The sequence below is a fragment of the Hemicordylus capensis genome, chromosome 2 (genome assembly GCF_027244095.1).
Source record: "Hemicordylus capensis ecotype Gifberg chromosome 2, rHemCap1.1.pri, whole genome shotgun sequence".
NCBI classification, from domain to species: Eukaryota; Metazoa; Chordata; class Lepidosauria; order Squamata; family Cordylidae; genus Hemicordylus; species Hemicordylus capensis.
In genome coordinates, this window is record NC_069658.1 from 394743560 (window position 1) to 394771504 (window position 27945).

Below are 27945 nucleotides of genomic sequence, written 5' to 3' on the forward strand. Positions count from 1 at the left end.
TGAGGAGCTTCATATTCCCATACTTTAATTTAATAAAGATTGAAGTTTAAAACGTTCTGATCAACTTGTCAATTATGCTCTGCATATCCAAAAAAGTCTGGGAGCTTAAAGAAGATGAGAGGTTGTTTTTCCACAGAGCTAAAGGTGATTTGAAAGACAGGCTAGTGGTATGTACATTCACTATGTTTGCCAAAGGAAAACAGGCTTGTTTGTACAGTTTCAAAACCTGGAACAATTTGCTTGGACAGAGGGGACAACAAAAATTTGTGCATACTATACCGCATAGTAAAATGTGTGTCCACAAGTTCCAAAATCCTTACTGTATGTAACAACTAAACTAATTGAGTCAAATCTGCAAGAAGTAGGACCACTGAGTCATTTTTCTTCCCTCCACATCAGAGTAATGTAAGTTATAAACAGTACTGATAAAAGCACTCGAGTGTAGCAAAACAGCTTCTCCACACAGAGCACAATCCTGTTCCATTTTCTGTTAGCAGGAGCCTGGCTTCTCTGGGCAGAAACCTGGTTCCTAATTAGTCGCAGCTCGGAACAGATGGTCCTGACAAACACGTCGGTCTCCTTCTCTACACCTTCTTTGCCTGCTGGGGTATGGGCAGTTGACTCTCCCTGCTCTTGCACTGTCTCCTCTAGAATACAAAGAAACATAGCAAATTGTTATTCTGTATGGTTGAAAAAAGTCTCAGACAAGCAAAGATACCATTGCGCTAAGTGGTGGTTCACATGGGTGACCGTCTGTAGGACGTTTTCCATGAGCGGAGGCTGCAATCCTATACCCATTTACCTGGGAGTAAGCCCCATTGAATTCAATAAGACTGGCTCAATCTGGGATGGAGTGGGATTAGCTGTATCTAAGGAAAACCATGCAAAAACCATTGTTGATGAGTGTAATTTTAAAGTTCATTCCAGAAAGCTTGGGAGAAAGAAGTTTAGACCCTGAATTCATTCATAACCCCTATTATGCTGGGTGATGGCATTTCCCTAAAAAATGGCATAAGACAAATAGTACATCCTGGCAGCTAATAATAACAAAATAACACAGAAAAGGTCTCATTCAGAACCACATGAGAAAACAAAAGATATATTGTGGAAAACCAATTATGGGATCTCTAACAGAATGGTCTTCAACCTTTCCAGACCCAGGACCCTTCCTTTTAGCCCCAACCAGCAGCAAAGGGCTGTCAACATATTTGTTAGCATATGTTATGTTTATCTTCTATCAGGTGCTAGTAGTGTAGCCTAGCTTAAGTAAGATGATGACCTTGTTGTGATCATGGCCTACCAGCTGAAGACCAACGCTCCAGTACGTGGGGAATAAAATGTCTCCTGGGCAACACTTTTAAGTGAGAAAAGAGGAGCAGAGCTGGCTAGCAAGAGTTCCCCACTTAAGCATCCACCCCAAGTCAAGTCCCTATCATTGGCCTGTTTAAGGCACAATGCAGGATTCAAAAATTTCTGCCGGGGTGAAGTTGAAGTTGCAAACACAAATGCAATGCATGGAGCTAACTTTGAAATTAAAAAACAAAACAAAACAACAAACAAACAAAAAACACCAGCCAAAGATGCAGCCTGGCCCAGAGGGTGAGGTGGATGAGGTTTTTGAACAGACTGTGTTGGTGTGTGGAAAGAAGAGCTTTGGCACAAGCAGTTGAGGAAGTTCAGAGCTTATTGGAGATTCTGGCACCTGCTTTGAGATCCGCAGCTTTTGTTCTGCTGGCTGCTGTTCTCTAGCTTAGTATTCTCTACCAGCAATAACAGTTTTACAAAAATACCATTAGCCTCATGTGCTCATTGATTTAAAGAAAACAGAGCCTTCAGAGGCTAGTCTGAACTTTTATGAAAGTGAAATGAAACACCAAATAATGGCCCTGGAATGGATGGTTCTTTTGCTTTACCGTAAAGGGCTTGCTTTTTAATGAATACTGACCAGGAGGAGGAATGGGATTTTCAAAAGAGTTCTTCTTCCTTCTGAAGCAAACAAGTCCCTTGCTTTTGAGCAACCAATGAGGTGGTTTCATCTCCTTCAGAGTCATTGCAATGTAATTCTCAAGGAGGCCAGCAACCATTATCATGAAAATGCCCATGAAAAACTTGGCTGCAAAACAAAAGGAAGAGTGGCATGGCAACAAAACTTTGCTTTTAAAGAATGCCAACCCAGCCAAGTGTTTGGAGCAGAGAGAGGAGAGGGAGAGAGCGGGGATAGGGGTTTAACACACAGACACTTTGGAACTTTACGATCCCAGCTTGTACTGGGACATACCTGTACCTAGAACAATGTCAATAAGTCCTTCATGACTAAATCCTCAAGTGATATTATCTGGTCCCTTGACATTTCTGTGGCACATGTACATAACACCATACAGCATATTTTGAAATCAGTCGCTTTACCAAAGAAAGGGAGCACTTTAGCCTCCAGATGTTAGAATGATGTATTTGAGCAGCATTTCAAGCACTTTTCACATATATCAACAGGAGCAGGACTGCGTGTGCTGTCCCTGTTCCCAGCGTATGTGCATCCAGTGTACTGTTTACACAGACACTATGTGTGTACTAACTGCTGTACACACGAACTCTGCAGATCCATATGGAACCTTGCAGAAAACCAGCACCTGGGGGCAGGGACTATTGGCACAATCTCATTTCCCACCTTATGAGTGCTCAGTATACACACATTGAAAGTCTGCACAAGGCTTGTGCAAAGAGGCAAAGAGGTATTGTGTGTGTGCAGGACTTTCCCCATGATCGGGAACATTTCTTTTTTGGTCCTTATTGCAATAGCAAAATAGTCCAAGCACTTTACAAACATAAATGCATCTTTCTCAAGTTAGCCCGGACTCATGAGGGCTTACAGGGAGATATGCTTGTAGAAAATACAATAGTGCAAGACATCCATTCATCCAGGGTGTTTCCAGCTGGTAGTTTATTCCAATGTGACTCCACAGTCTTACAGGCAATTTAGCAAGCAGCCCAAATGACAATTTGCACTTCCTGTAATTTCCTTGCATGATCTGCCTGCTGGTCTGTAAAAAACTAGTATATTTTCATTACTACACGTATTGTAACTAGAACATGGAAGGGAAGCTTGCACAAGGAGGGAAAAGTGTAGGAAGACTGATAACTGTGACTGATTGCAAAAACAAACCCAGGTCTGATTGTCAGACTTGTCTTGTGTGTGTTTTTCCAGCTTGAAGTAGTTATACATAATATCTTTTTTTAAGCTGCTTTTATAAAATACTGTACATTATTTTCTTATGACACAAGTTATGACACAAGCCGCAAGGGGCTGCCCCCGCGGCGCCGCCGATCAGGGCCACGAATGCCCCCAAACGGTGCCCGGTGCCTGCTGCCGCTCGCCGGCGGGATGGGCTTCAGCCCTGCCCCGCAGTAAAGGCCCCCGAGCTTGCTGCCGGCCACGTGCCCGGCAGAGCAACCCTCCGGCTCATCCGACCTCTCCAAGATCGAGAAGCGGACTGAGCCGGCGCAGGCGCGCTGCCTGCTTTACGCTTCCGGTCCGCCCCGGAAGTGACGCCAGGGCCAATCGGAAGCGGCTCCCAGCCCCACGTGCTCCTGGTAAGGGGCTGAGACAAACGGCCGCGCCACCGAGGAGGCGGTGAGCGGCACCCTTGTGATCATGACTGTTACCTATTACAGGAGGGTCATCTGAAGACGTTGGCAGAATATCATTCAGAATCAAGGACAAAACAGACACTTCTAGGATCAATGTGATCTTGAAGCTGATTTTTTCAGAAGAACTGGCAGAAGTACAAGAAATAGCCATATCCAGAAAGAAGAGAGCAGAAGTTGGGAGGATCAAATTTAGTACATATAAAACAGGACGTCTCTGCATGGAAATCTGTTGATTGAGAGAGAGAGAGAGAGAGAGAGAGAGAGAGAGCAAAAATAAATACATTAAATGACTAAAACCAATAATGAACAAACGTCTAGGAATGGAGTACAGTAGGAAATCTTCATCTGGTTTTCTGAAGGATTATTTTTCATCAGACTGAAATACAAGGCCTCTCCAGTTGGATTGGCTAATGGTTTTGATATGTTCAAATGCCAGGGAACAATTTCCACACTGACCATCAAAGGTCCTCTGTTCATTGCAAATGATTCTGAGTTATGTTTTAGGGTGTACATTCATGTAAGGATTTATTTGGTCCATGTAAGGGAACATATAAAGGAGTTGTACATTTAAAAGTGGAGAAGTCAAGATGGTTTACTATGAGTCATATTAACAAAGCGCTGCCTGCATCTGCTCAAAGAGACACATGTGGCTCAGGAGCTGTGCATTGCAGACTCCGACTGGACCAACAGAGGATAGTTGGCTGAACACACATCTAAGCTATTCTGTGGAGTTGCTTATTTCTAGAAGAGAGATGGTGAAATGGCAGCCAGTGTCTCCCCAAATAAATTTTGGCAACCCCACCAAATGTTAATCAAGGGTTAATGAAATGCTAATCAAGATCCACAGTTTAATTTATAAGGGACAGAAACATGTTTTCAAGTTGTGAGACACACCTCTCTCCCCCTCCCTCCCTCCCTCCCTCCCTCCCTCCCTCACACACACTCACACACACTTCTGAGCCCATGTGTGCCATAATGATAGTATCTATCTATCTATCTATCTATCTATCTATCTATCTATCTATCTAGTACAGTAACGATAGTATCTGTCTACTATCTATCAATACAGTGGTCCCTCGACTTACGAAGCACTCGACATCCGAATGTTTCGACATACGAACGACAAAAAATACCGGAAGTCGTTGCCGGTTTAGATGCGGCTTCCTCGACCTACGAATTTTTAGATGCGGTTTCCTCGACTTACGAGTGTTCCGGACCTCCGTGGATGCGCTTTTCGACTTACGAAAATTCCGACCTACGAACGTGCGTTCGGATCGGATTATCTTCGTAAGTCGAGGGACCACTGTAGTTTGTCTGGGAATGGGGAGACAGGGGGTGTGTCCACTGACTGTGAGGTGGCTATTCTGGTGGTGGTGGGGAATAGAGGAAGGAAAGTTGGCAGGTCAGTGCGTTGTTACAGGAGAAGGGAAGTCAGAAATCTATTAGCTGTTTCCCCTTCTCACTGCCCTGCCAGCTCTTTGACCTTGGGGAGCTGTGCCAACCTCTCACAGACTCTCACCTTGCTCCTCTGTAATGCCAGGTCTCTCCAGAATAAGTCAGAAACCATCCATGATCTGATTCTGGATGAAGGGGCAGACCTGGTATTTATTACAGAGACTTGGTTGGGGGAGGCTGGTGGCCCAGTCTGGTCCCAGCTTCTCCCTCCAGGATACTCTGTTGAGGAGCAGGTGCGGGGACGTGGGCGGGGAGGTGGAGTGGCTGTGTATAAGAATAACATCTCCCTGACCAGGATCTCTGTGGAAGCGTCTGACCATATTGAATGTTTGTACCTAAGTTTGGGGACCAGGGATAGATTGGGACTTCTGTTGGTGTACCAATCGCCCCGCTGCCCGATGGAGTCCCTAACTGAACTGACGGACTTGGTCTCGGGTTTGGTGTTGGAGTTCCACAGGGTTGTGGTGCTTCAATGTCCACTTTGGGGCCAATTTGTCTGGGGCGGCTCAGGAGTTCATAGCGGCCATGACAACTATGGGCCTATTCCAAAGGGTCTCAGGACCGACGCACATTGCAGGTCACACACTTGATCTGTTCTTTCACTCTGATCAGGGTGGTGTTCCATGGGTGGATATTCCTATGATTTCCCCATTGTCATGGATGGACCACCATCTGGTTAAGGTTGGACTCACAGTCACACCCCACTTTCGGAGGGTCGAGGGGCCCATTAGAATGATCCACCCGAGAAGGTTATTGGATCCAGTAGGGTTCCAAGAAGCCTTGGAGGAATTTAGTGTTGGCTCTGCTGGTGATCCTGTTGATGCCCTGGTGGAGAACTGGAACAGCAAGCTGACCAGGGCAGTAGACATGATCGCACCTACGTGCTCTCTCCGTCTCGCTTCAAAACTGGCCCCTTGGTATAGGGAAGAACTACGGAGGCTGAAGTGGCAAGGTAGATGTCTGGAGAGCAATTGGAGGAAGACTCGATTCAAATCTGACAGATTATAACATAGAGCACATTTGAAGATCTATGCTCTAGCAATAGAGGCAGCAAAGAAGCAATTCTTTTCGGCCCATATTGCGTTCTCAAGTTCATGTCTGGCAGAGCTGTTCAGGGTTGTGAGAGGGCTAGTGAGTGCTCCTCCCTTGAATCAGAATTTGGAACCATCTATTAACCGCTGTGATGTGCTTAATTATTTTTTGTAGATAAAATCTCTCGTATTTGGGCCAACATGGATTTAGACCCCACAATTACTGCAGTGTCTGAATTGCAGGTGTCCAGCGACTCCTCTTACGTGGTTAGGCTGAATCAGTTTCAGTTTGTAACTTGTGAGGATGTGGACAAGCTGCTTGAAGTGATGCGGCCTACCATCTGTTCTCTTGACCGTTGCCCGACATGGCTAATACTATCTGGCAGGGAGGTTGTTGTAGAAGTCCTAGTAGAGATAATACATGCTTCTCTGAGGGAGGGCAGGATGGCTCCTTGCCTTAAGGAGGCAATTATTAGACCACTTCTGAAGAAGCCTGCCCTGGATTCCTCAGAGTTGAGCAACTATAGGCCTGTCTCCAACCTTCCGTGGCTGGGCAAGGTAATTGAGAGGGTGGTGGCCTCCCAACTGGGCAGTCTTGGATGAAAGTGATTATCTAGACCCGTTTCAGACCGGCTTTCGGGTGGGCTATGGGGTTGAGACTGCCTTGGTCGGCCTGATGGATGATGTCCAATTGGGAATGGACAGAGGATGTGTGACTCTGTTGGTCCTTTTGGACCTCCTGCCGGCTTTCGATACTATTGACCATAGTATCCTTCTGGAGTGACTGAAGGGGTTGGGGGTGGGAGGCACTGCTTTGCAGTGGTTCTACTCTTAACTCACAGGCAGATTCCAGATGGAGTCCCTCGGGGACTGTTGTTCTTCAAAAACTGAACTTTGGTTGGTGTCCCTCAGGGCTCCATATTGTCTCCGATGTTGTTTAACATCAACATGAAACTGCTGGGAGAGATCACCACAAGATTTGGTGCAGGGTGTTATCAGTATGCTGATGACACCCAAATCTTTTTCTCCATGTCAACATCATCAGGAGAAGGCATATCCTCCCTAAATGCCTGCTTGGAGGCAGTGATGGGCTGGATGAGAGGTAACAGGCTGAGGCTGAATCCAGATAAGACGGAGGTATTATTTTGCGGGGTCAGAACTCAGGAGATGATTTTGATCTGCCTGGATAGGGTCACACTTCCCCAGAAAGAACAGGTACACAGTTTGGGGGTGCTTCTGGACACACAACTCTCCCTGGTGTCCTGGGTTGAGGCAGTGGCCAGAAGTGCCCTTTATCATCTTCGGCTGATACGCCAGCTGCATCCGTTTCTTGAGATAAATGACCACAGCATAGTAGTACATCTGCTGGTCACCTCCAGACTTGACTATTGCAATGTGCTCTATGTGGGGCTGCCTTTGTATGTAGTCCAGAAACTGAAGTTAGTCCAGAATGCAGCAGCCAGGTTGGTTTCTGGGTCATCTCGGAGAGACCATATCACTCCTACCTTAAAAGATCTACACTGGCTGCCAATAAGTTTCCTTGTACTTTCCCGGCAAAGTACAAGGTTTTGGTTATAACCTATAAAGCCCTAAACAGCTTGGGCCTTGGGTATTTAAGAGAACATCTTCTTTGCTATGAACCACACCGCCCATTGAGATCATCTGGAGAGGTTTGTCTGCAGTTGCCACCGGCTTGCCTGGCTGCTACTGTGGGATGGGCCTTCTCCATTGCTGCCCCGAGGCTTTGGAACACACTTCCTGCTGAAATAAGAGCCTCCCCATCTCTTATAACTTTAAAAAAGGAAGTCAAGAAGCATTTGTTCACCCAGGCTTTTAATTAGGTATTGTTTTAATTGTGTTATAATAGTCTTAATGTTTTAAATTTTAATTGTTGAAATGTTTTAATCTTTTTATTGGTTGTTTTTATTGTCTACTTGTAAATCGCCCAGAGAACTTGCGTTTTGGGTGGTATACATTACAAATGTGTTAAAATAATAATAAATAATTCTCTCTCTCTCTCTGTCTTTCTCTCGTACAGTACAAGATGGCACCAAATTTATTCTTGAAACTGACTACTTGTATGAGCTTGTGTAGCAAAATACAAAATAGCCCCTAGATCACTGAATGGAGAATAAAATGGCCCTTGAGAATCTAGGCCATTCTAAGAGAAGGAATATTCTCTGAAAATAAAGGAAGGGTAAAAAGAAAGTGACTTTGAAATCAAGGGAAGGGACTAAAAGGTGGTGGGTCCCCAAAGCAATCAACATTGTGTTGCTGGGTTCTTATCCAATACATTTTCAGAAGTAATGACTTTCGAGGCTGATACACACAATAATCAAAAACAGGTTAAGGGCTGGGCTACCCACTTTTAATGCTTGTGTGAATTCACAAAAATCCCTCCAGCCCAAGTTTCTCAAACCAGGGTAAACCAGATTCTCTACCCTGCTCTTAATCAAGGTAGGAGTAAGAGAGAGCCCTTGTACCTTGCTCTTCTGGTTATATGAACTCACTCACCCTGGTAACAAACAAAAGAGAACTGTGGCTACAGGGAGTGCCAACCATGGATGTGCTGCTCTGCAAAGCACACGATATTATCCAGTCTATGCAGCAGCTTCAACATGGCTGGGTCCACCTCATGTTCCTCGTGACCAATCAGATGTCATGAGGCTTTCCAGTCTACTGGCAGTGCAAAGCATGCTGGGAAGACCTGTAAAGCCTTTGGAGGACTTTCTATGCTTCCAGCTCCTGATTCCAGCAGCGAAGACCTCGCTTGGCTTACTCGTGTGTTCTCTGGGGTTTCAGGTTCTGATTGACTGCTACAACTAGGTTAGGAGCTCCCTGACCCTCCAACCCACCCCCAAATGGTAATGTGAACAGGTTTGTGGTCTTTCATGAAGAATTATCCCTGACAGTGACAACAGAATTCCCTGTGGGGCATAAACAATATAATCTGTTAAGTTAAACAGTGAAATGTAAAGACCCAGTGAGTTATTCATCACCCTTATACCTGATAAGTCACTGCACTGTAATTCATCTCCACACCAACTATTTTGTAACTATAACTGGAGATCCTGTTGAATTTCCATTCCCCATTAGTCAAGTAGATGTTTCGGCTTTTGGCATCCACTTCAAGTGTAATTTCATTGTTTTTCATCATTACCTCCTTATCTGAAACAGAAAAATGGACAGGAACTTTAGATGAATGTCTTTTCTTTCTAGGCTTTTAAACTTGTTCCCATCCCACCAAACACAGAAGAATTTTAAACTGCCAATTGTTTTGTAGGACATGGCAAAAATGACTAACCCATATTCTCCAACTGTCCCAATGTTTACTGGGAACAGTTCCTATTTTCTGGTATCTAGCCCTTATAAATCACTGTCCCTATTTTGCCTTTTGGAGAGAAAGTGGAGATACTTATTGCACACTGATGTTCTGTGCATGCTTGCATTGGAATGGCCATTAAGCTTAAGTCCCTTTCTGTGGGTCTGTTGAAGTTAAATTTCTGAAGGGGGTTAGATGCATTTTGACTCTAGTGCACAGACACATCAATGCACATGCAGGGCCACTCCAAGCCAGTGTACTGCTTCCCTTCTGTTTTCCCTGCCTGCCATGTAATGGCCTGTCTAGACAATGTGGCCGAATGTTTTAGGTGCTGCAGGCAGAGTAGAGAAGTGCCATTTTAGTATTTCATTGTAGCCCACTTTTTCAGACTTTATGTTGTATGAGTGTACAGGTGTCTGGGTACACATGTACATGTGCTTGTGTGAATGACTGTGACTGTGTTCATGCTGACAGTGAACCTGGCTACAGGCCCCTCAAATGCATGATACAGATAAGTGTGCAGCTGTACCTGTGTTCAACAGAATGTATGGACTACTGCACCTGTGTACACTGTACACCCATCATACGAGTGTTGAGCATAACATGTGAATACAGTGAGATTGTAGAGATGTTAAACATAATGTCTGAATAGAGCTCTTGAGTGCCAGCGTTCTAAAACTAGCACAGGAGGTGAGGGAGAGGCTGCTGTGTCAGGGGTCTTGTAGCAGTTTTCTGCACTGAGCAGGGGAACATAAGGACATAGGAACACAGGAAGCTGCTGTATACTGAATCAGACTGTTGGTCTAGTTGTAGCTCAGTGGTTTCTACACAGACTGGCAGCGGCTCCTCCAAGGGGGCTGGACGAGAAGACCACCAAGGCCCCTTCCAACTCTAACATTTAATGAGTCTACGACATGGGCAGGGCCAGAGAATGCAGAGCCCTCAGAAAGGCCCACTGAGGATCCCTCACCACCTCTGCCCTCATAGTTTTCCTGTGATGGTGAGGGAGTGAGTCTTTTTGGGCCCCCTCAGGTAGGAGGGGGCAACATCAAGTGGCAAACACACTCAAGAGAAACGAAGCTACCTGAATGCATGGGCGAGAGCACGGTGAGGTTGCATTTCTGCTTGTCAAAGGGAAACCTGTAGATGTGCAGGCTGCAAGATGAAGTCAGGTGGAAAGTCTGGAACTGCATGATTTCTCCACTGGAAGAAACACGGACGAAGGGGCTTGTTCGGGATTTCTCTTCATTTGCCCTGAAATATTGTCATGAAGTAAACGCTAAATGAAAGCACAGATTTAGCAAACGGACTTCACTTGCTGCAGTTCAGATCATCAGCAGCCTAGCTAAGGGTTGCTTTGCTCTCAAAACAGAAATGTTTAAAGTGCATTAGAAGTCGTTTTCTATACCATTTTATCACGTGCAGACATCATCACCAGGGTTGTAGATTAATGCACTAATGTTTTTCGTTGATTGAGCAATGGGGCATAAATGCAGCTGTGGCTTAAGGGCACATTTGTGTATTTTTTGGCTGCAGTGCATTACTGTAATAGGGCATGAAAAAAATAAAATTTATTTATTGTTAGATTTAAAATATTAAAGATAGCTGTTCCTTCTAACAATGTGGTAGCTTTTGTTTATTAAATTGCCCATCTTATCTTGTGCTTCCTGCAGTTCCTCAGAAAAGGATATACTTTAAAGTTTTGATGGTGTGCAATCAATCAATCAATCAATCAATCTTTATTTTGGTCTTTGACCAGCATAAGGCAACCCTAACATAGGAACTGTAAATCAGCTATTACACATATGGCTGGGCATGAACTCTCCTTCGCAATAGGACTGTGTGGCTATAACATTACTCTTGGTATGTTCTTATTAAGATAGATAAAATTAAATTATAATTAAGGCTTCAAGTCTAATAAAGAATTTTCCAAAAGGAGTTTTCTTGTGACCTAAATGTAGATATCAACAGGTAAGTTGCGGCCACAGAATGCATTCCAGGGTGCTGTTAGGTACAGACCAGGGGGCCAGATCTGAGAGCCCACTCTCCTAGAGGCCCCATGATTTCCCCCAAGGGAAAAGCGGGCCCCTTTTATATTTTGTATAAGCTGTAGGAAAGGTTATCAGGATTCTTTGTATTGACTTTGAAGCAGATTGATTAATCCTTTGATTTTTAATGGTTTTTTGAATGAAAACAAAAAGAACAAAATCCTTTAAGTGGTTTGTTTCATGGCAGTACAAAAACTTCTAGAACTGAAGGCACCTCTCCTTGGACCATCATTTCACCTCCATGTGGAGGAATCTGCTCATTACCTTCATAAGCAAGGCTAAACATCACCCCTTTTTCATCTGACTTTTATAATCCAGAATGGCTTGGCCTAGAATTCTGAAGTTGGGCAGAGATGTAGGACAGGTTTGCAAGACTCTATGTGCATTGCTTTTGAAGTGAATTGTTACATCTATTGATTTTTAATGATTTTTTAAATTAAAAAAATGTTTAAAATGTATATATACACAGAGAGGATGCTTATTTTGTGGGGCGGTTGGGTAGGTAGGTAAGCTCATTAGGTTCAGGGTCCAAAATAACCTTTCTGCACCCCTGAATGCATTAGAGGCTGCTTTCTCACAATCATAGTGATCCTGGTTAAAGATGGTTAATCGGGTTTGCTGAACTCTGCAGAGCTAATTGTGAGAACCCACAATTTCCAGGCAATCCTGATGGTAGCGTAGGGAGGCTGGCAGTGGCCCGTGTGCAGTCACCACCACAGTCACCACCGCAGCCCCCTGCCACGCTTCCATGACAGACATCAGACATGGGGGCATGGTCTCCCTCCCAAATGGGGCTCCGTGGCCCCATTTGGGAGGGAGGTCAGCCCACGCTGCCAATGCAGTGCGGGCCAATCTCTGTCCTAAATGGGGCCACACGGCCCCATTTGGGAGGGAGATCGATTGGCCCCGCTGCGTGGGCTGATTTCAGTTCCGTTTGAGACTGAAATAATGCCCCCCGCATCTGACATCAGATGCAGGGGGCGTGTCTGGGCTGCACTCATGGCCCGATTGGTGACAGCCTGGGTTCTTTTAACCCATTCGCCCAATGGTGGCTCCGCCCCTGAATCCTAAATAGAGGTGTGCAGAACGTTCTGCCTCGAAACGAGGCATTTCAAGTGTTCCGAGCTTTAAAAAGGGTCCTGTTCTGAGCTCAGAACGGAACACCCCTGTTTCGACTGGAACATTCCGACTATTTCACCTGTCCTTTCGTATTTCAAAATGGCAGTCTTTTTGGCATCTGCGCATGTTCCATTTGCACATGTACTACAAATCTACCATTTGCGTGGTGGTGCTGATCACACATATGGCTGCTGTGCATTTGCAGAGGCCAGAAAGACCGCCATTTTGAAATTCAAAATGGCGGCCAGAACGGTCTGGCAGAATGGGGTTGTTCCTTCGGAATAACTGGCTCACCTGGGTGTTCCGATGGAATGCTTCACATATTTTCCATTCCATTCTGAACTTGGAATGGAACAGAAAATGCGTTTCATGCACACCCCTAATCACAGTCACACCATTGTGGTTAAACCACATTTAAGCAGGACATGTAACCAGGATCATATCCTGGTTATCTATCCTGGGTAAATGTGGTTTAACCACAGTGGTTTGACTGAGATTGCCTGGAAATTTCAGGTCATTACACGTTACAACTTGCACCATGGGACTCAGCAATCCTGGTTAACTTAAAAAAAAATTCCCCCAGAAAGGATGCACAATTTTAACAAATATACATTAAGATATAGAAACATAAGTGATTAAAAATTACATATTTCAGCATAGGACAATATTTCTTTCTCAACTTTATGTAATATATAAATATTCACCCCATTTCTCAACCCCCCCTTTAAGCTAACAAACAAGATAAAACAAAAAGAACAAACTAAAAGCAAAGCAAAGATTCTAAAAACAAAACCACCCTGAGCACTAATTTCTACAAAACTATCTTTCACGATGCATGAAGTTCCTAGAATGGATTCCTAATTTTCTGGAATTTGTCAGGAGCCCCTCTCTTTAAATAAGCCACCCCACCCCACCCCAGAACCCCAAAACAATAAAGCATAAATGCACTGCTCTATTTCAGGGATGTCTTTCACTTTCCATTTCTGAAATATAAGACACTTAGCCATAATTAGTGCCTGCAATAACCATAGTTCTTTACTTCTAGATAATTTCCAACCCTTTGGAATAAGCCCAAGTATTGCTATAGGAGCTGCAAACTCAAAATTGGTAACCAACATTAATTATACCCTTTCAAAGACTGCCTTCTAGAAGATGGTAAAAAACTTGCAGTCCCCTTGTGCTAATTCTGCATCTCTTGTACTACATCTCCAACAGTAATCAATTTTTGAAAGGCCAAATTGATTAAGTCTTTTTGGAGTCCAGTATGATCTTAATAGAATTATCTGTTGGATTAATCTTACTCTGAAATCTAATGCTGGTTTACTAGTATGTGATATTGCCATAGACTAATCAAGTGGCAGTAAACTCAAAAAGTAATTCTTTAACCATAGCCCATTCAGACATTGAAGCCTCCTGACAATGGAAGCGGCCACCATCATGTTTACAGATGAACAAAAAGTGTGAGGGACACGTCTGGAGAGTTGAATGATTGATGTGCTGGTTGGGACCTGTAGTAAGCCTTTGGAGGTTGTACCTGATTACAACTTCCGGTTTATAATGTCTGGAAGGGGGTTCATGATTGTAGTAACAGTTCTCCTTTATAGACCTTCTTTATTGCATATAAAAGGGGGAGGGGGTTTAATCCAACAGGATTCTGTTAAAAGCAAACGTTTCGACATAAAGATGTCATTTTCAGTGCTTGATGTTTAACAGTGTTTGAACCAGCATCCCTAAATGGCAAAACTGAAACTCTCCCAGCCAGTCACCTAAAGCTAATAAAAAGCACAGGAGAGAAGAGATAACACTTTCCAGAGCTCAGCACTAACAAGGAGGGGGAAGGGGGAAGGAACAAATTAAACAGTACACCCTTTAGAGGCTAATATATTTCAGAATTTCTATAAGTTCCTCTTAAGAAACCTCCCCAGGTTTCAATTTATCAATGTACAATGCTTCACTGATTTTTATTTTGAGTGTATTTCTACAGTATCTCCAAAATACACACTTTAAGCGCTGTTGTTTTTCCTTTGTGCCTATCTCTCATGTGTATTGACCAAGGTCTTTCCCTATTAAAGTACTTTGAATCTGCAAGATGTTCTTTAAACGTAGCCAGCCAATAGAGGCCTTCCAGTTTCTCCCACAAAACATTCACCACAATCGGCCTTGGATTGAGGAGAACTTTTTCGAGTTTTCATCATGCATATTTCTTCACCACTACTATACCAGTTGACTTGTTGTAGTAGTAATCAGTTTATTGTAACCACTGGTCATAACACAACATTAAAAAAGAAAAGACAGGGGGAGAGGTTAAAACAAAACCCAGCATACAATAAAATTCAGCAAATAATGAGTTAAGCTGAGACCAGAACTACAGTTTGGAACAAAGCATAACAGATGTAAATTTCTTTCTAAGTTTAAAAGAAAGCAAGGCAAACATGGCAACTTGGTAGCTAACATGTGGGACCGCATCTGTATGAATCTGTAGAAACTGAATAATAATAATAATAATAATAATAATAATTATTATTATTATTATTATTATTTTGATTTCTATACTGCCCTTCCAAAAATGGCTCAGGGCTGTTTACACAGAGAAATAACAAACAAATAAGATGGAACCCTGTCCCCAAAGGGCTCACATTCTAAAGAGAAATGTAAGATAGACACCAGCAACAGTCACTGGAAGTACTGTGCTGGGGGTGGATAGGGCCAGTTACTCTCCCCCTGCTAAATAAAGAGAATCACCACGTTAAAAGGTGCCTCTTTGCCCAGTTAGCAGGGCAAATTTATTTTATTTTAAATAAAAATAAATAAGAAGGTAAATCAGATACTCCATATCCAAGTCCTTGAATTTATCTATGATCTATCTCAATGTTTTTCCCCTAATCACATCATAGAAGGGACAATAAAATACATAGTGTATAATATCCTACACTTGGCCAGTGCCACAGGGACAAAGGTCCTGTTCCACTGGAACTTTACGAAATCTCCCTTTGAGATATGCCGTGGGCCTAGTTTGAAAGCGTAAGGTTGTGAAAGTCTTCGTCAGTGATATGTGGGTAAGATCAACCAGGTACCACTAGAAGCTTCTATGTTTCTTATAATAGCAGTACCAAACTGAAAACCTTGAGATCTGCACTGCAGCGGCACCTCTGCAAGCATCCCATTCAAGGAGCCTGTCTCTAATGTTTTCTTTATTCCAAGATCTGAGTTCCCCTACCAAGGTCAGAGAATATAACTCTAGGATGTAAGACAGGAATTTAGACCATTGATTCCTAACCTTATAATGTAAAAATGTCTGTTACGGCTAAATGATATTCTGGAAGACATGATTGTCGTGACTGAGAGTACAGCCAGAAGCAATGATGCTCTTGAGGATCTGACGTTAAGGCAAACACTTCAGGAACAAATAGGCCTTGTTCACACAATCCTTTGAATCAAGGTTTAATGTGGGTTACCAAGATTGATGTGATTGTGTTAACCCATGCCAAGTGGGAATCTCAGGCCATAAAACATCTTGGCATGGGTTCACACGATCACTTCAATGCTGGTAACCCACATTAAACATAGATGCAAAGGATTGTGTAAACAAACCTATAGTGCAGGGTAATATAACACATTTTTAATCAAAGAACTCTTCTATTAGCTTTATTATCTTGGTGCCTATGGAAGCTTCCCCCCCAGACAAGTAGTTATGATTGGGGATGATGGGAGTTGTAGTTCAACAACAGCTGGAGTGCCAAAGGTTGTCTACCCCTGCAACTACCTGCTGGAGAGAAGTTTCTGTTCTTGTATATTTTCCTGGGAAGAAGACGTTTCTCCTTGAAACGCATCAGGACCTTTTTAGGAAATAAATTGCTGCTATAGCATCCTACTTCTCCTGTTGGTATTTCCAGTTTGGTGTTATCCCTTCTATCCATTTCCATCTAAAGAATTGTGCAACTAGTTCTGTGCCTCCAAGGGGGTGCAGGGTTATGTCTCTAGAACAGCAGCCCTCTAGGATAAATGGCTTTGGAAGAAGAGGGGACTTTTCAAATACTGTTTTCCTTTCAACATGGCATAGTGGGCGGGGGGCAGAAATACCACTGGGGAACCAAGTTATTTGGTGCACCTAAGTAGTTCTTTGGCCCCAGTCACAGTATCTACGTTAAGTAACTTGCATGGATGGGCAGCAGCTTCAAAGCAACTAATCAGCCTACAGGGAGTCCATATTCTCCTACAGATCAGATGCAGCTGAAAAAGCAGACAGCAGGTCAACAGTTAATCAAGGGCCAAACACCACATTAGGACAAATACATGACTGGCCCTCTAAATAGTTGTGGGGATGAGGTCTAGATTAGGGCTGAGGCATGGGGAAGAGGGGGTTAACCCTTTGCCCCTGCCATGGCCGTAGTCCAGATTGCTCCCTCGTGTCTGCTATTTGCCCAGGAGGAAAACTCACTATGGAAATGGCTCAATGCACAGAGCCAGATATAGTTAGTATCTCCTCACACATTCATGCTGCGGAAGCAGCAAATTTTCTGACTTCAGTACGTATGCCAGTATTAAACTGAAGGGATGGAAGAAGCCATACCTGGCAGAATTGTCCTATATATCTATATCTATATCTAAATATATAATAGGAATATTTGTTGAGGCAGTGTACAACAATGTAAAAACAATAAAATAAAAAAATAATTATTTTTAAAGTTTTAAATAATGGTTTTAACAAAGGCCTGTAAAAAGTACTACGTCTTAAGCGGTTATTTTAAGGAAACCCAAGATGGAGAAGCTTAGCTCGTAGTGCCTTCCAAAGCCCTGGAGTAATCACAGAGAACACGCTACACGCAGTCCCATGTCGCTACCAAACAAAACCCAAACCGTTAAGAGTTTTATAGGTAGTAACCAGAAAATTATACTTACTGTTCCTCTACAGAGATTTCAGGCACCCAGAATTTATCTGCTGGTAGAGTAAGATGGGTAATGTTACAGAAGTCCGAGGGATTCCAAAACACAAAGTCATTTTTCCATTTCTAAGTAGAAGGAGGAAAACAAAAAGGATAGGATTAGTGTCAAACTTCTAAATTGGACTAGAGAGATTAGAGTAATCTTCACAATAAAATTGATCCTTACCACAAACAGCCAGAAATAAGTTGTTAGCACCTGCAATTTTTCTACCTATAAAGAAGGGAAAAATTAATCTAACAAGAGAAGTGGCACAATCTAGCCACAGTGAAGGAAACAATTTCATGTAATTTACTTGCTCTCTCATTGCAATCAATGGGACATAAAAATTCTGAGCTTTGCCTGGATTGTGCCCGAAGCATTCATTTCCCCCTTCTTGTACATGGAAGAGTACAGCAAGCCAGAAATGTCCTCTTACCACTGTCAGGATGGAAACTAGTGTAAAATCCAAGTTGACTTCCAAAGGTTCTGCCCAGTTCTTTTTGGGTCTAGTATATAAAAGGAGCTTGTTGTCACTGGAAATATTCAAATACTCAACCACATTGTGATGCGTACAGTTTTGTTCTAAGGCAGCCCCTGCAAGAAGTAAAATTTAAAGAAAGCCATTTTCATAACCATTCATCTAGTTAAGATCACCCTTCCTCAGTCAACCAACTGCTCTCTACAGATGACAAATTATGAATTAAAAATCATAGTTTCTCATTCAGAGGGTAAGTCACCCTTGCACTGTCTTGGAAAACCAGGGCTGCCAACTCCGACTGAAGTTCTGTTCCTGTATCTCCCCACTCCCTTAATTTGTCCTCAATATTTTCACATCATCAAGCCATTGCAATCCCCACTATTGGCTTCGATAGTGACCTGGAGATTGATGTTGATTCCTGGAGACTCCTGGCCAGTCCTGGAGGGCTGGCAACCCTATGAAAAGTGCTTTGCTTTCTCAAAGAAATAATTTCAGCCCAATGTAACCTTACCTGGAATCAGAGCAAAAATGACACAAAAGATCAGCAACATCCACATTCTTCTTCCACACTTCAGAAATTTTCAGAAGATCCAGTAAACTCTGGGAGGCGTTGGCTGATGGAGAAGAGCAGGTAGACGAGCTTTACATGTTGCAAGGATAAGGTGTTATATGTAGATCAGTATCAGGGCTACAACCTTGGTCTGATTTCCAAGAAAGTCTCCGATGACTGGAAAGGAGACTTGGCCTGCTTGGGAATAAGTTCCTTTCCAGTCATCGGAGACTTTCTTGGAAATGCAAACTAGAAGGAATAGAGTTCTTTCCAAGCATCTTTCTTTCTTAATGGTAGGAAGGAGACACTTCAAGTCTGCTGCTGCATTTCTATTATGTAACCTTTTCTCCTCAGCCTCTTTATGGTTTAGGTTTATTGCAAAGAAATACAAGCAATCTAAAAGGCAAACAGCTTCAGTCCATTCTGTTCTACCTACCTGACCGATTTATTTGCAATAAATCTAAACCGTAGGAAGGAATTATTAGGAAAAAGCCAATAAGCAGAGATGTGGCAGGGACCCACGTCCCTAATGGAAAGTTAACGATCCCTCCCACATTTGACTGTCTCTGCTTTGATTATGCATTAATGAAACACAATGGCTCATTTAATACAAATGTTGAAAATGGATCCCACCTTCAGTGCTAGAGGCTTTTTTATGAGAGATAATGGAGAACTGATTGCTAATTTGCCTTAGTAGATGTATTTGGCAAATGGTTACTTGAAGTTAATTACCTCAAAGCTATGGCCTCATCTTTAAAGGCACTGCGTGCATGGCCACATCCTCAACTCTCACAGACATTTTTGTGGCTACTAGTACTTTCAGTTTCACAGTTGCATTCTGGGGTCATCATACCCCAGTCTTTATTCCTGTGCAGATTCCTGCCTTAGCTAAGAACAGGTTAGATTGACTACGGATATGTGTGTGTGTGTGTGTGAGAGAGAGAGAGAGAGAGAGAGAGAGAGAGAGAGAGAGAGAGAGAGAGAGAGAATAGAGTCAAATGGGAAGACTGAACAGGAGTATGAAACTGGCATGATGCACACTGGAAATCATGGGTGTGTCACATCACACAACTGCATGCAGGGAGCCCTCACAATGGAGCGGGGCTGCCGTACCACACATCTCCACTGATGGTGATTATGAGTGTGCAGGGATCGCCCACATTTTCTGAGCCAGCGTGGTGTAGTGGTTAGAGTGCTGGACTAGGACCGGGGAGACCCGAGTTCAAATCCCCATTCAGCCATGATACTAGCTGAGTGACTCTGGGCCAGTCACTTCACTCTCAGCCTAACCTACTTCACAGGGTTGTTGTGAAAGAGAAACTTAAGTATGTAGTACACTGCTCTGGGCTCCTTGGAGGAAGAGCGGGATATAAATGTAATAATAATAATAATATAACTATCTACACACAATTTTTAAACAAAAAAGGTTCTCAAAGCAGTTTATATAGCAAAAGTTATGAGAAAATGGTTCCCTGTTCTAAAAGGCTGACAGTATAACTCCCACCCCACGTCAGATACCATCAATAGCCACCAGAAAGACACAATGCTGGCAGAGGCGTATCTAGGGAAAATAGCGCCTAGGGCAAACACTGAAATTGCGCCCCCTGTCCAAAAATCTGACACCCATCTTTCAGATAACTTTACCATAATATCAGCTGAAAAATACAAGTCAAGCTCGTTAATCTTTTAATATTTCAAAAACTATTTAGCAGTGGATGAAGTCAGACCTAAAAATGATGGAAAACTACAAATTTCAGTATGCTGGGGCTTGGAAAACTAAACAGAAGTGCCTGTCTAATTCCCTACTATGCATTGTAACATCACTATTACATACGTTTTAAAAATAAATGGAGAATTTGACTTTTCCCAGATTCTCTAATTAAAGGATATGCAGAGTAAACTGTATCACAGCTTGGAATATATTCTAGTATTTCAGAAAGAAAGTTAAAATGAGAGAAAGAGAGCAAGAAACTCCCAGTGGGCCTAAATGCTAAGGATTTCACACTGATTCAAAGACAAAGTCACCATTAATAGCCATATTATTAAGACATCACATTTAACTCACTTATCACAAGAAGCAAAGTAAGAGCAAATGAATACAATCCTAGCTCATAAGCTTCAGCTCAGTATTCACAAGCCTTGATTCTCTGTACATAGTGCCAAACTGAATATGTGTACAGTGACTTATATTAAATTATTATTTTTTAAACCTGTAGCCCCTTTGGGGGGGTTCCTAAAGGCCATGGAGGGGGTCTGCAAAGGTCCCCCCTCCCCCCGCCGGCCTTTTAATTAACTGCTGCAGCCCGTCCCGGGCTGAGAGCCTCACAGGGACCATTTGAGCATGTGCGGTGGCCATTTTCAAAAATACTTTTTAAAAAAATGGCCACCGAAAACAAAATGGCCACCACTCATGCTCAATTGGCCTCTGCAAAGCCTGGCATGTCCAAGGGCCTCACAGAGGCCATTTGAGCATGCACAGTGGCCATTTTGTTTTTGGCAGCCATTAAAAAAAAGTTCATTTTAAAAATGGTGCCCCCCTTCAAGTGGCGCCCATGCCCTTCCTGCCCTACCTTAGGTACGCCCCTGAATGCTGGACTAAAAAGGGATCCCACCCCAACATGAAATATAAGAAAACCACCACTTTAAATGTGTCTCTTTGTCCAGTTAGCAGATGTTTGTCAGCCAGCTTTCTTGGAAAAAGAAAATCATCTCTCTTTGTACATGAGCAAGTACAAAGAAGACCAAGAACAATGAGAAGTTTCACTGACTTGAGAAGGGAGAGGGCTCATTCTAATGACATGAGAGCATTCCTGGCCTGTTGGTTTGGAGCGTCAGTGACTTAGTAATGAAACATGAATGGAAGCTGGGTATGTGTATCACAGCTCTTATGGAATTCCTCAAAATGGTGATCATTCAGTGGAGAAAAGTAACTGGTGGGACAGCAGTCACAAGATACAGCTGCCAGCTCTGCAGAGTGTCAGATGAGTATTTTCCAGCTGTCAGGGACTGAACTATTAAGAATTTCTTCATAAACCTACTATAGCTATACATATACATATAATTTTCACTGAGCATATTCCGGTGTTAAAAAGGTGCATTCGGCTAATTTCAGGGGCAGGATTGTGTATGCAAAATTTGTTGTCTGAAGGTCATTGGGAAGCATGGCTTTATTTTGCACCAACCAACTCTTCAAAATATATAATAGATACTCACTGCTAACAGTTCTGCAGGATTTCTGATGGATATTTCCCAGTTGTACCTGGAAATGCCAGGGGTTGAACTTGGGACTTTCTGTGTGCAAAGCAGATGCTCCCAAATAGAATGCTTTTTCAGTGGACCCAGTTCTAGGAGTGGCCAATCAAGGCACAGCTGCCTCTCCTTTCTGGCAGCTCTGCTTGCTCCTCTCTCTCCTCTCCTGCCCAGCCCCTGCATGAATGAGAGCCATGCTGCCTGCAAGTTGGCGATTTGTCAGGTAGAGCTACATAAGCTGGCTAATCATTGACCAGCCTGTGCAGCTCTACCTGACGAATGGCCTGGAGAGATAGGCGCAAACAGAGCTGCCGGGAAGGAGAGGCAGCTGTGTCTTGATTGGCACACACCCTCCGGCCCCCACGGCTCGTTAGGATGAGAACCACTCCTGCCCAGTTCACACATTCAGCTGAGAGTTCAGAGACAGGAAGATCCAGTGGTCACTTCTGCTACTCTCAACAAGAAAAAAGAGCTTGTGGGGTGAGGGAAAAGTTTGAGTTTGTATGGGGGGTATTGGTGCACAGTGTGCTCTGTATGCCCTGGGTTGGGAAGCATCGGTTTGCCACACTGTCTCAGACTCTGAAGAGGCTTCAGCCAGGCCTGTGTCCCCATATTGGTTGTGCACCACCCAGAGCCTTTGGACAGGTGGTCTATAAATGTTATAAATAAAATAATAATAAATAATATTTACCGAGGACAGTTCCTGCTTTCTGGTACCTCATAAATTACTCTCTCAATTTTACCTTTTGGGCTGATGTCTAGCCCAACTGGGTTTGCAGAACTGGCATCAGGCATTAGCCTGGTCAGGCACTTAGCCAGGTTTCCAAATCCTATCAGAGAGGTCATCCAGCCATCCCTAAAGCCCCAGTGCCCATCTTCTTGAGGTAGCAATTATGGTGCAATCCTCTAAGCCAAGAGATCCACACCACTGCTACCTTCCACTGGCATCCCCTCCCCTACAAATGGGCATCCTTCAGAGGTCAATGCATCATTGAAGCATGAGCCTCTGTAGTCACACTGCTGCTGTCTTCCCCCGTCTGCAGGTGAACTTACTACAGAAACACTTATGATGATGCAGAGCAGAGGTCTATGGCAGAGGTGTCCCTAGGTAATTTTGGAGCCTGGACCTAAAGGGCTTTTGCACACACACCCAACCACCCCATCTCAAGAGTACTCCACCATTCCCACATGTAGTCTCTCTCACTGGCTGCAGAGGTGGAGGAAAACCTTTGTAATTAGTGTAGAGAGTACTTTCCATCAAAGCTTGGAATATCCTCAATCATGACCTCAGAAAATATCAGCCCCACTGCTTTCCACTTAATAAACTCCCAGATCAGGAACTCATCTGATTAAAAGATATTATCACCACTGACAAGCACATTTGTGGATGCCAGCTCCTCAACACCATTTCATTTGCTGCCCCTTCCTTCCCACACAATCACTCTGCTTTGCCCTCCCAGCACCTGACTGTGGACCACTGGCAGCTGGCTTCCTTCAGACACCCCAATATGCACTGAGATGGTTTCATTTCATTTCAATAGCCATTCCACTGCCATATATGGTTACTGTTTACTTTAAACACTTACTTAAAATGTGTCAGGTTTATTTTGGCATCTTCAAACCAACATATATCTCCACTGCACCTTGGAAGTTCCTTTAATTAATTGTGACTGACCGGTCTCCTCTGAATCAGACTGACAGCCCAATCCTATGCATGTTTACTTAAGTAAGTCCCTATACGTACAACGGGGCTTACTCTCAAGTAAGGATGCACAGGACTGCAGCCTTGGGGATTCAACCGAATCAGAAAATTTTATTTGTTTGTTTGTTTGTTTGTAGATTTGATATAGTGCCCAATCCACAGACTCGGGGCAGTGTACACGGCAAGAACAACATCTGGGTTTTGTTATCTTTTTAAAACAAACACTTAAATTAAAGGGCAAATGCCCAAAAGAAATGTCTTCAACAAAGATTTAAAGGCTGAAAGGGAGGAGGCAGACTGAATCTGGGGGAGGGGGGAAGAGAATTCCAAAGTGAAGGGGCAGCAACAGAGAAAGCCCTTCCATGGGCCCTAGTACTATGGACCTCTCTAAGACCAGGGACTAAAAGAAGGGCGACCTGAGAAGATCTCACAGGATGGAACAGGACTGGCTGGGAGAGGCAGTCCTGAAGGTAAACAGGCGCTAAGTCTTGAAGGGGCTTAAGCAAAGAGGTGGCACATCCCTTCACTCTCTCCTAAGCCTGGGGCTCCCTTCCTAGGGGAGCATGTGGCTGGCAAACTTCACACACTGATTTATTTTGGTCAAACAGAGGTGGGTTGCAAGGCCACTTGCCAATGGATGAAACAATTTCTGGTCACCGATCCTAACTGGGCACTCTCCTGGTACCGAAGCCGGCACCGGGAGGCTGGTAGGCTGAAAATGTACTCCCGGACCCTGGGCCGCACTCCCCACTCCGCCCCATCCTGGTAGCCCCACTACTAACACCGCCAGCCCTACTGACACCATCTTCCTTTCCTCCGTGCAGTGCCACAATAGTTCGTGGGATTGTGAGACAGGGGCATGGCGGAGCAGGGTTGACCTTTGTGTCTTGTGGTCTACAGCCTCAGCAGGCCTCTGTGCTTCCTTGCCTTACTGCAGCCACATTTCTTTCCTCACTGCCTGCATTTGCTGAGGAGGTGACATGTGTCAGCACAGTTGCGCACTGTGGGAGACTGGACGTCCACCCGCAAGTCTGGCCCAAAGGGTCTCCGGAGCAAGCCCATTCACCAATGGAGAGGGAAGAAGGAAGGAAATTATAACAGCTCATAAGATGGCAACCTGTGTACCATTTGATACAACTTACATGGGTTTAAGAAACTTAGTCTGAATTTATTCTAGGTGTTAGAGGAGCATAATGTGTTTAGAATGCATGTAGACTCTGTATTATTTATTTATTTGATTTGATTTCTATACCACCCTTCAGGGTGGTTTACATTAAAATAAAATCAATTAACAGTTACAATCAAAAACTATAAAAACAATATAAAACCAATTTAAAACCAATTAACCATTAAAACATTTAAAACAGTTTAAAAACCCTGGAAAACCAGGTCGAACATTTACAGTTTACAAACAGTTTAAAAACTCTGGGAGGCCATGCCAAACAGATATTATTTGTTTGTTTGTTTGTTTAACATATTTCTATACCGCCCAAACTCATGTCTTTGGGTGGTTTACAACAGAAAACAGAAAACAGAAGATAGTTCTTAAGGGTTCTCCTGAAGGCCAATAATGAATTCAGATTACGGATTTCTGCCGGGAGTGCATTCCACAGCCCAGGTGCAGCTACAGAGAAGGCTCGCCTCTGAGTCGCCACCAGACATACTGGTGGTAACTGGAGATGGATCTCCTCAGATGACCTTAACGTGCAGTGGGGATCATGTAGAAGAAGGCGCTCTCTAAGGTAACCCGGACCTAAGCTGTTCAGGGCTTTAAAAGTAATAACCAGCACTTTGTATTTTGCCTGGAAACATATCGGCAGCTAGTGCAACTGTTTTAAAACAGGCATAATATGGTTTCTCTGGGTTGCTCTAGAGACAAATCTGGCTGCTGCATTTCGAACTAACTGAAGTTTCTGAACTATGTACAAAGGCAGCCCCATGTAGAGTACATTGCAATAGTCAAGCCTGGAGGTTACCAGCTGATGAACTGCTGTTTTGAGATCATCCTCTTCAAGAAATGGACACAGCTGTCAAATCAGCCAAAGCTGATAGAAAGCACTTCTGGCCATAGCCTCCACCTGAGATACTAGGGTGAGGCCTGGGTCCAAGAGTACTTCCAAGCTGCGTACCTGCTCCTTCCAGGGGAGTGTAACCCCATCTAGACTAGAGGTGACTAGACTAGAGGAGACTTGATTTGTGAACACAGTAAGATATTCCCCTTAGGGGATGGAGCCACTCTGGGAAGAGCCAGCGTGGTGTAGTGGTTAGAGTGATGGACTAGGACTGGGGAGACCCGAGTTCAAATCCCCACTGGGGATACTAGCTGGGTGACTCTGGGCCAGTCACTTCACTCTCAGCCTAACCTACTTCACAGGGTTGTTGTGAAAGAGAAACTCAAGTATGTAGTACACCGCTCTGGGCTCCTTGGAGGAAGAGTGGGATATAAATGTAAAATAATAATAATAATAATAAACATCATCATCATCATCATCATCATCTAGGTTCCAAGTTCCCTCCCTGGCAACTCCAAAATAGGGCTGAGAGAGATGCCTGCCTACAACCTTGGAGAAGCTGCTGCCAGTCTGTGTAGACAATACTGAGCTAGATGGACCAGTGGTCTGACTCAATATATGGCAGCTTCCTATTTTCCTATGTTCTATCCAACACAGGAAGCTCTAACTCATCCCTCAAAATTTGAGCCCCCACAATGAGCACCTCCGTTTTGCTTGGATTCAGTTTCAATTTGTTATCCCTTATCCAGCCCATTACAGCCTGTAGATAGGCATTTAAGGAATGAATGCCATTTCTTGAATGCCATTTCCTAGGGAGTGATGTTGCTATGTATTAGCTTTTTAAAACATTATGTACTATTGCTATGTGGTTTGACCACAAGCCTGTGTAGTTGTCTAGAGCCTTTAATCTATATACTGGTAAATTAGTCAAGAACACCTTTTTATGTGAAGAGGAATCTATCTGGAGAGCTTTCTCTCTCTCAGCCACTCTAGAGTAAGCAGCTGCTCTCAACCCTTGTGCTTAACATCTCTGAATGTGAAATGTTACTAGATGTACTCAAGATGGCAGTTAAAACACTCTTGTATCATATAATAGGGCCAGGGCTCCTCAGGTAATAGTCCTGCCTAATTTCTCTCCAGCGACCAGCTCCATTGGCAAGTATAATCCAAGGCTACCTCATTAACTCTGGCCTACCTAGGTGGTATGGTGTCCAGGATTTTTACTTCACAGTAAAGTCATTCACACAGCCATTGTAGCTTGTTTGGAGATGAGCTGGTGGGGAGGCAGGCTCCTCCTTGTCTCCCTGCAAATGATCACCTTCCCCTGAAAGCTCTGCCGCATGTACAGCACATGAGCAGCACTGCAGTGAGTAACAGAGCTGTGAGCTGCAGGAGGAAGTTCTCCGGCATCCACAATGCACCACATCAGATGTTTGGTGAATTGTGGGGTTTCCCCACTCCTGCGCACTCTTGTCACAAAGCTCTGTGGATGCTCGGGCTGAAGGCAGCCCGAGTGTTCACACAGCCAGGGAGTGGGGTAGAAGGGCATGCGTGTGCCCTTCTACTTCATTTTTAGCTGGGTAAAAAACCTAGGCTACCCTGGTGCAGAACACTGGGATTGGGACCGATCCCGGCACTCCACACGACCAGCCGTACCCCAGCAGGGCTGTGCAAACCCAGGTAGGGGTGGTTGTGCGAACAACCTTATTATATGATACAGCTGTTGTGTACTCAAGCTATGTTTGCACAGTTTTTTACTCTTATATGCAGTGTTACTTATTCATGCAAAAAAGAAAGGAGAGCAGGACCAAAAATGGCCAGAAAAGCAAAAAGAGAAGCATACCTCAGACTGGTATTTAAAAGACTATAGCCCTATAGCCATAATTCAGACATTGGCCGCATTCAGATGTAATGCCAAACCAGAGCTGAATGGGCAGAGGCTGGAATTAATGTATGTTCGAATGTGTGAAACTGTGGTTTCGTGGCAAAAGCTAGCTGAGGTTTCCCTCAGCAAACTCCAATTTGAACCTTTGGTTTGTAGTGAGTTTTGCAGCTCCAACCAGAGGTTTGAAGGCAGCAGTGTTACGTCCGAATGGGGACGCAGCCATAACTGGGGTTTCATGCTGTTTCTAGAACTGAAATAATAGAGAGAACAGCTCAAACTCATCCAGGAATGTGGCCACTCCATACCTGCTGTGGTTCTTGCTGGCCGCTAATCTGAGCACTTGCCCTGTCCCCTTTCTCTGTGCTCCTCAAGCTGTTGCTCAATCCCAAGCTGTTGCTCAGTCTCTGTCAAAGGGAAGAGTCATGTTGGGGTACGCCCACTTACCACTGTGTTTCTTGTTCCGCCCTCTGGCAATCAGAAGAGAAAGGGGACGGGATGGCAAGATGGGCACTATGTGGTTTGCTCT

At 43.9% G+C, this 27945-nt stretch overlaps 1 protein-coding gene across 3 annotated transcripts; it reads right to left on the reverse strand.

Moving 5' to 3' along the window:
* Positions 1–27811, reverse strand: LOC128345874 (5-hydroxytryptamine receptor 3A-like). Of its 3 annotated transcripts, none has more exons than XM_053298475.1 (10): positions 27725–27811; positions 18533–18635; positions 17980–18137; positions 17730–17774; positions 17520–17629; positions 10538–10707; positions 9139–9299; positions 3661–3871; positions 1946–2113; positions 1–647 (listed from the first exon to the last, which is right to left on the reverse strand). In XM_053298475.1, exons 2-10 carry the CDS (start codon positions 18576–18578, stop codon positions 376–378), a joined length of 1341 nt encoding a protein of 446 aa, XP_053154450.1. In that variant the 5' UTR covers positions 18579–18635; positions 27725–27811; the 3' UTR covers positions 1–375. The 3 variants fall into 3 exon arrangements, with proteins under 3 accessions (XP_053154450.1, XP_053154452.1, XP_053154451.1); XM_053298477.1 differs by having other exon boundaries at positions 27702–27811; XM_053298476.1 differs by lacking the exon at positions 1946–2113 and having other exon boundaries at positions 27702–27811.
* Positions 27812–27945: the final 134 nt, after the last annotated feature.

What these genes read in the sequence shown, in the direction of transcription:
- LOC128345874 (XM_053298475.1), bottom strand. Translation starts at nt 18,578, where the DNA reads ATGTGGATGTTGCTGATCTTTTGTGTCATTTTTGCTCTGATTCCAG. An exon ending in GCTCTCGCCCATGCATTCAG is followed by an intron (nt 9,300 to 10,537) that starts GTAGCTTCGTTT and finishes TTTCTGTTTCAG; the next exon opens with ATAAGGAGGTAATGATGAAA. An exon ending in AGATGACCCTCCTGTAATAG is followed by an intron (nt 2,114 to 3,660) that starts GTAACAGTCATG and finishes TTTGTTTTGCAG; the next exon opens with CCAAGTTTTTCATGGGCATT.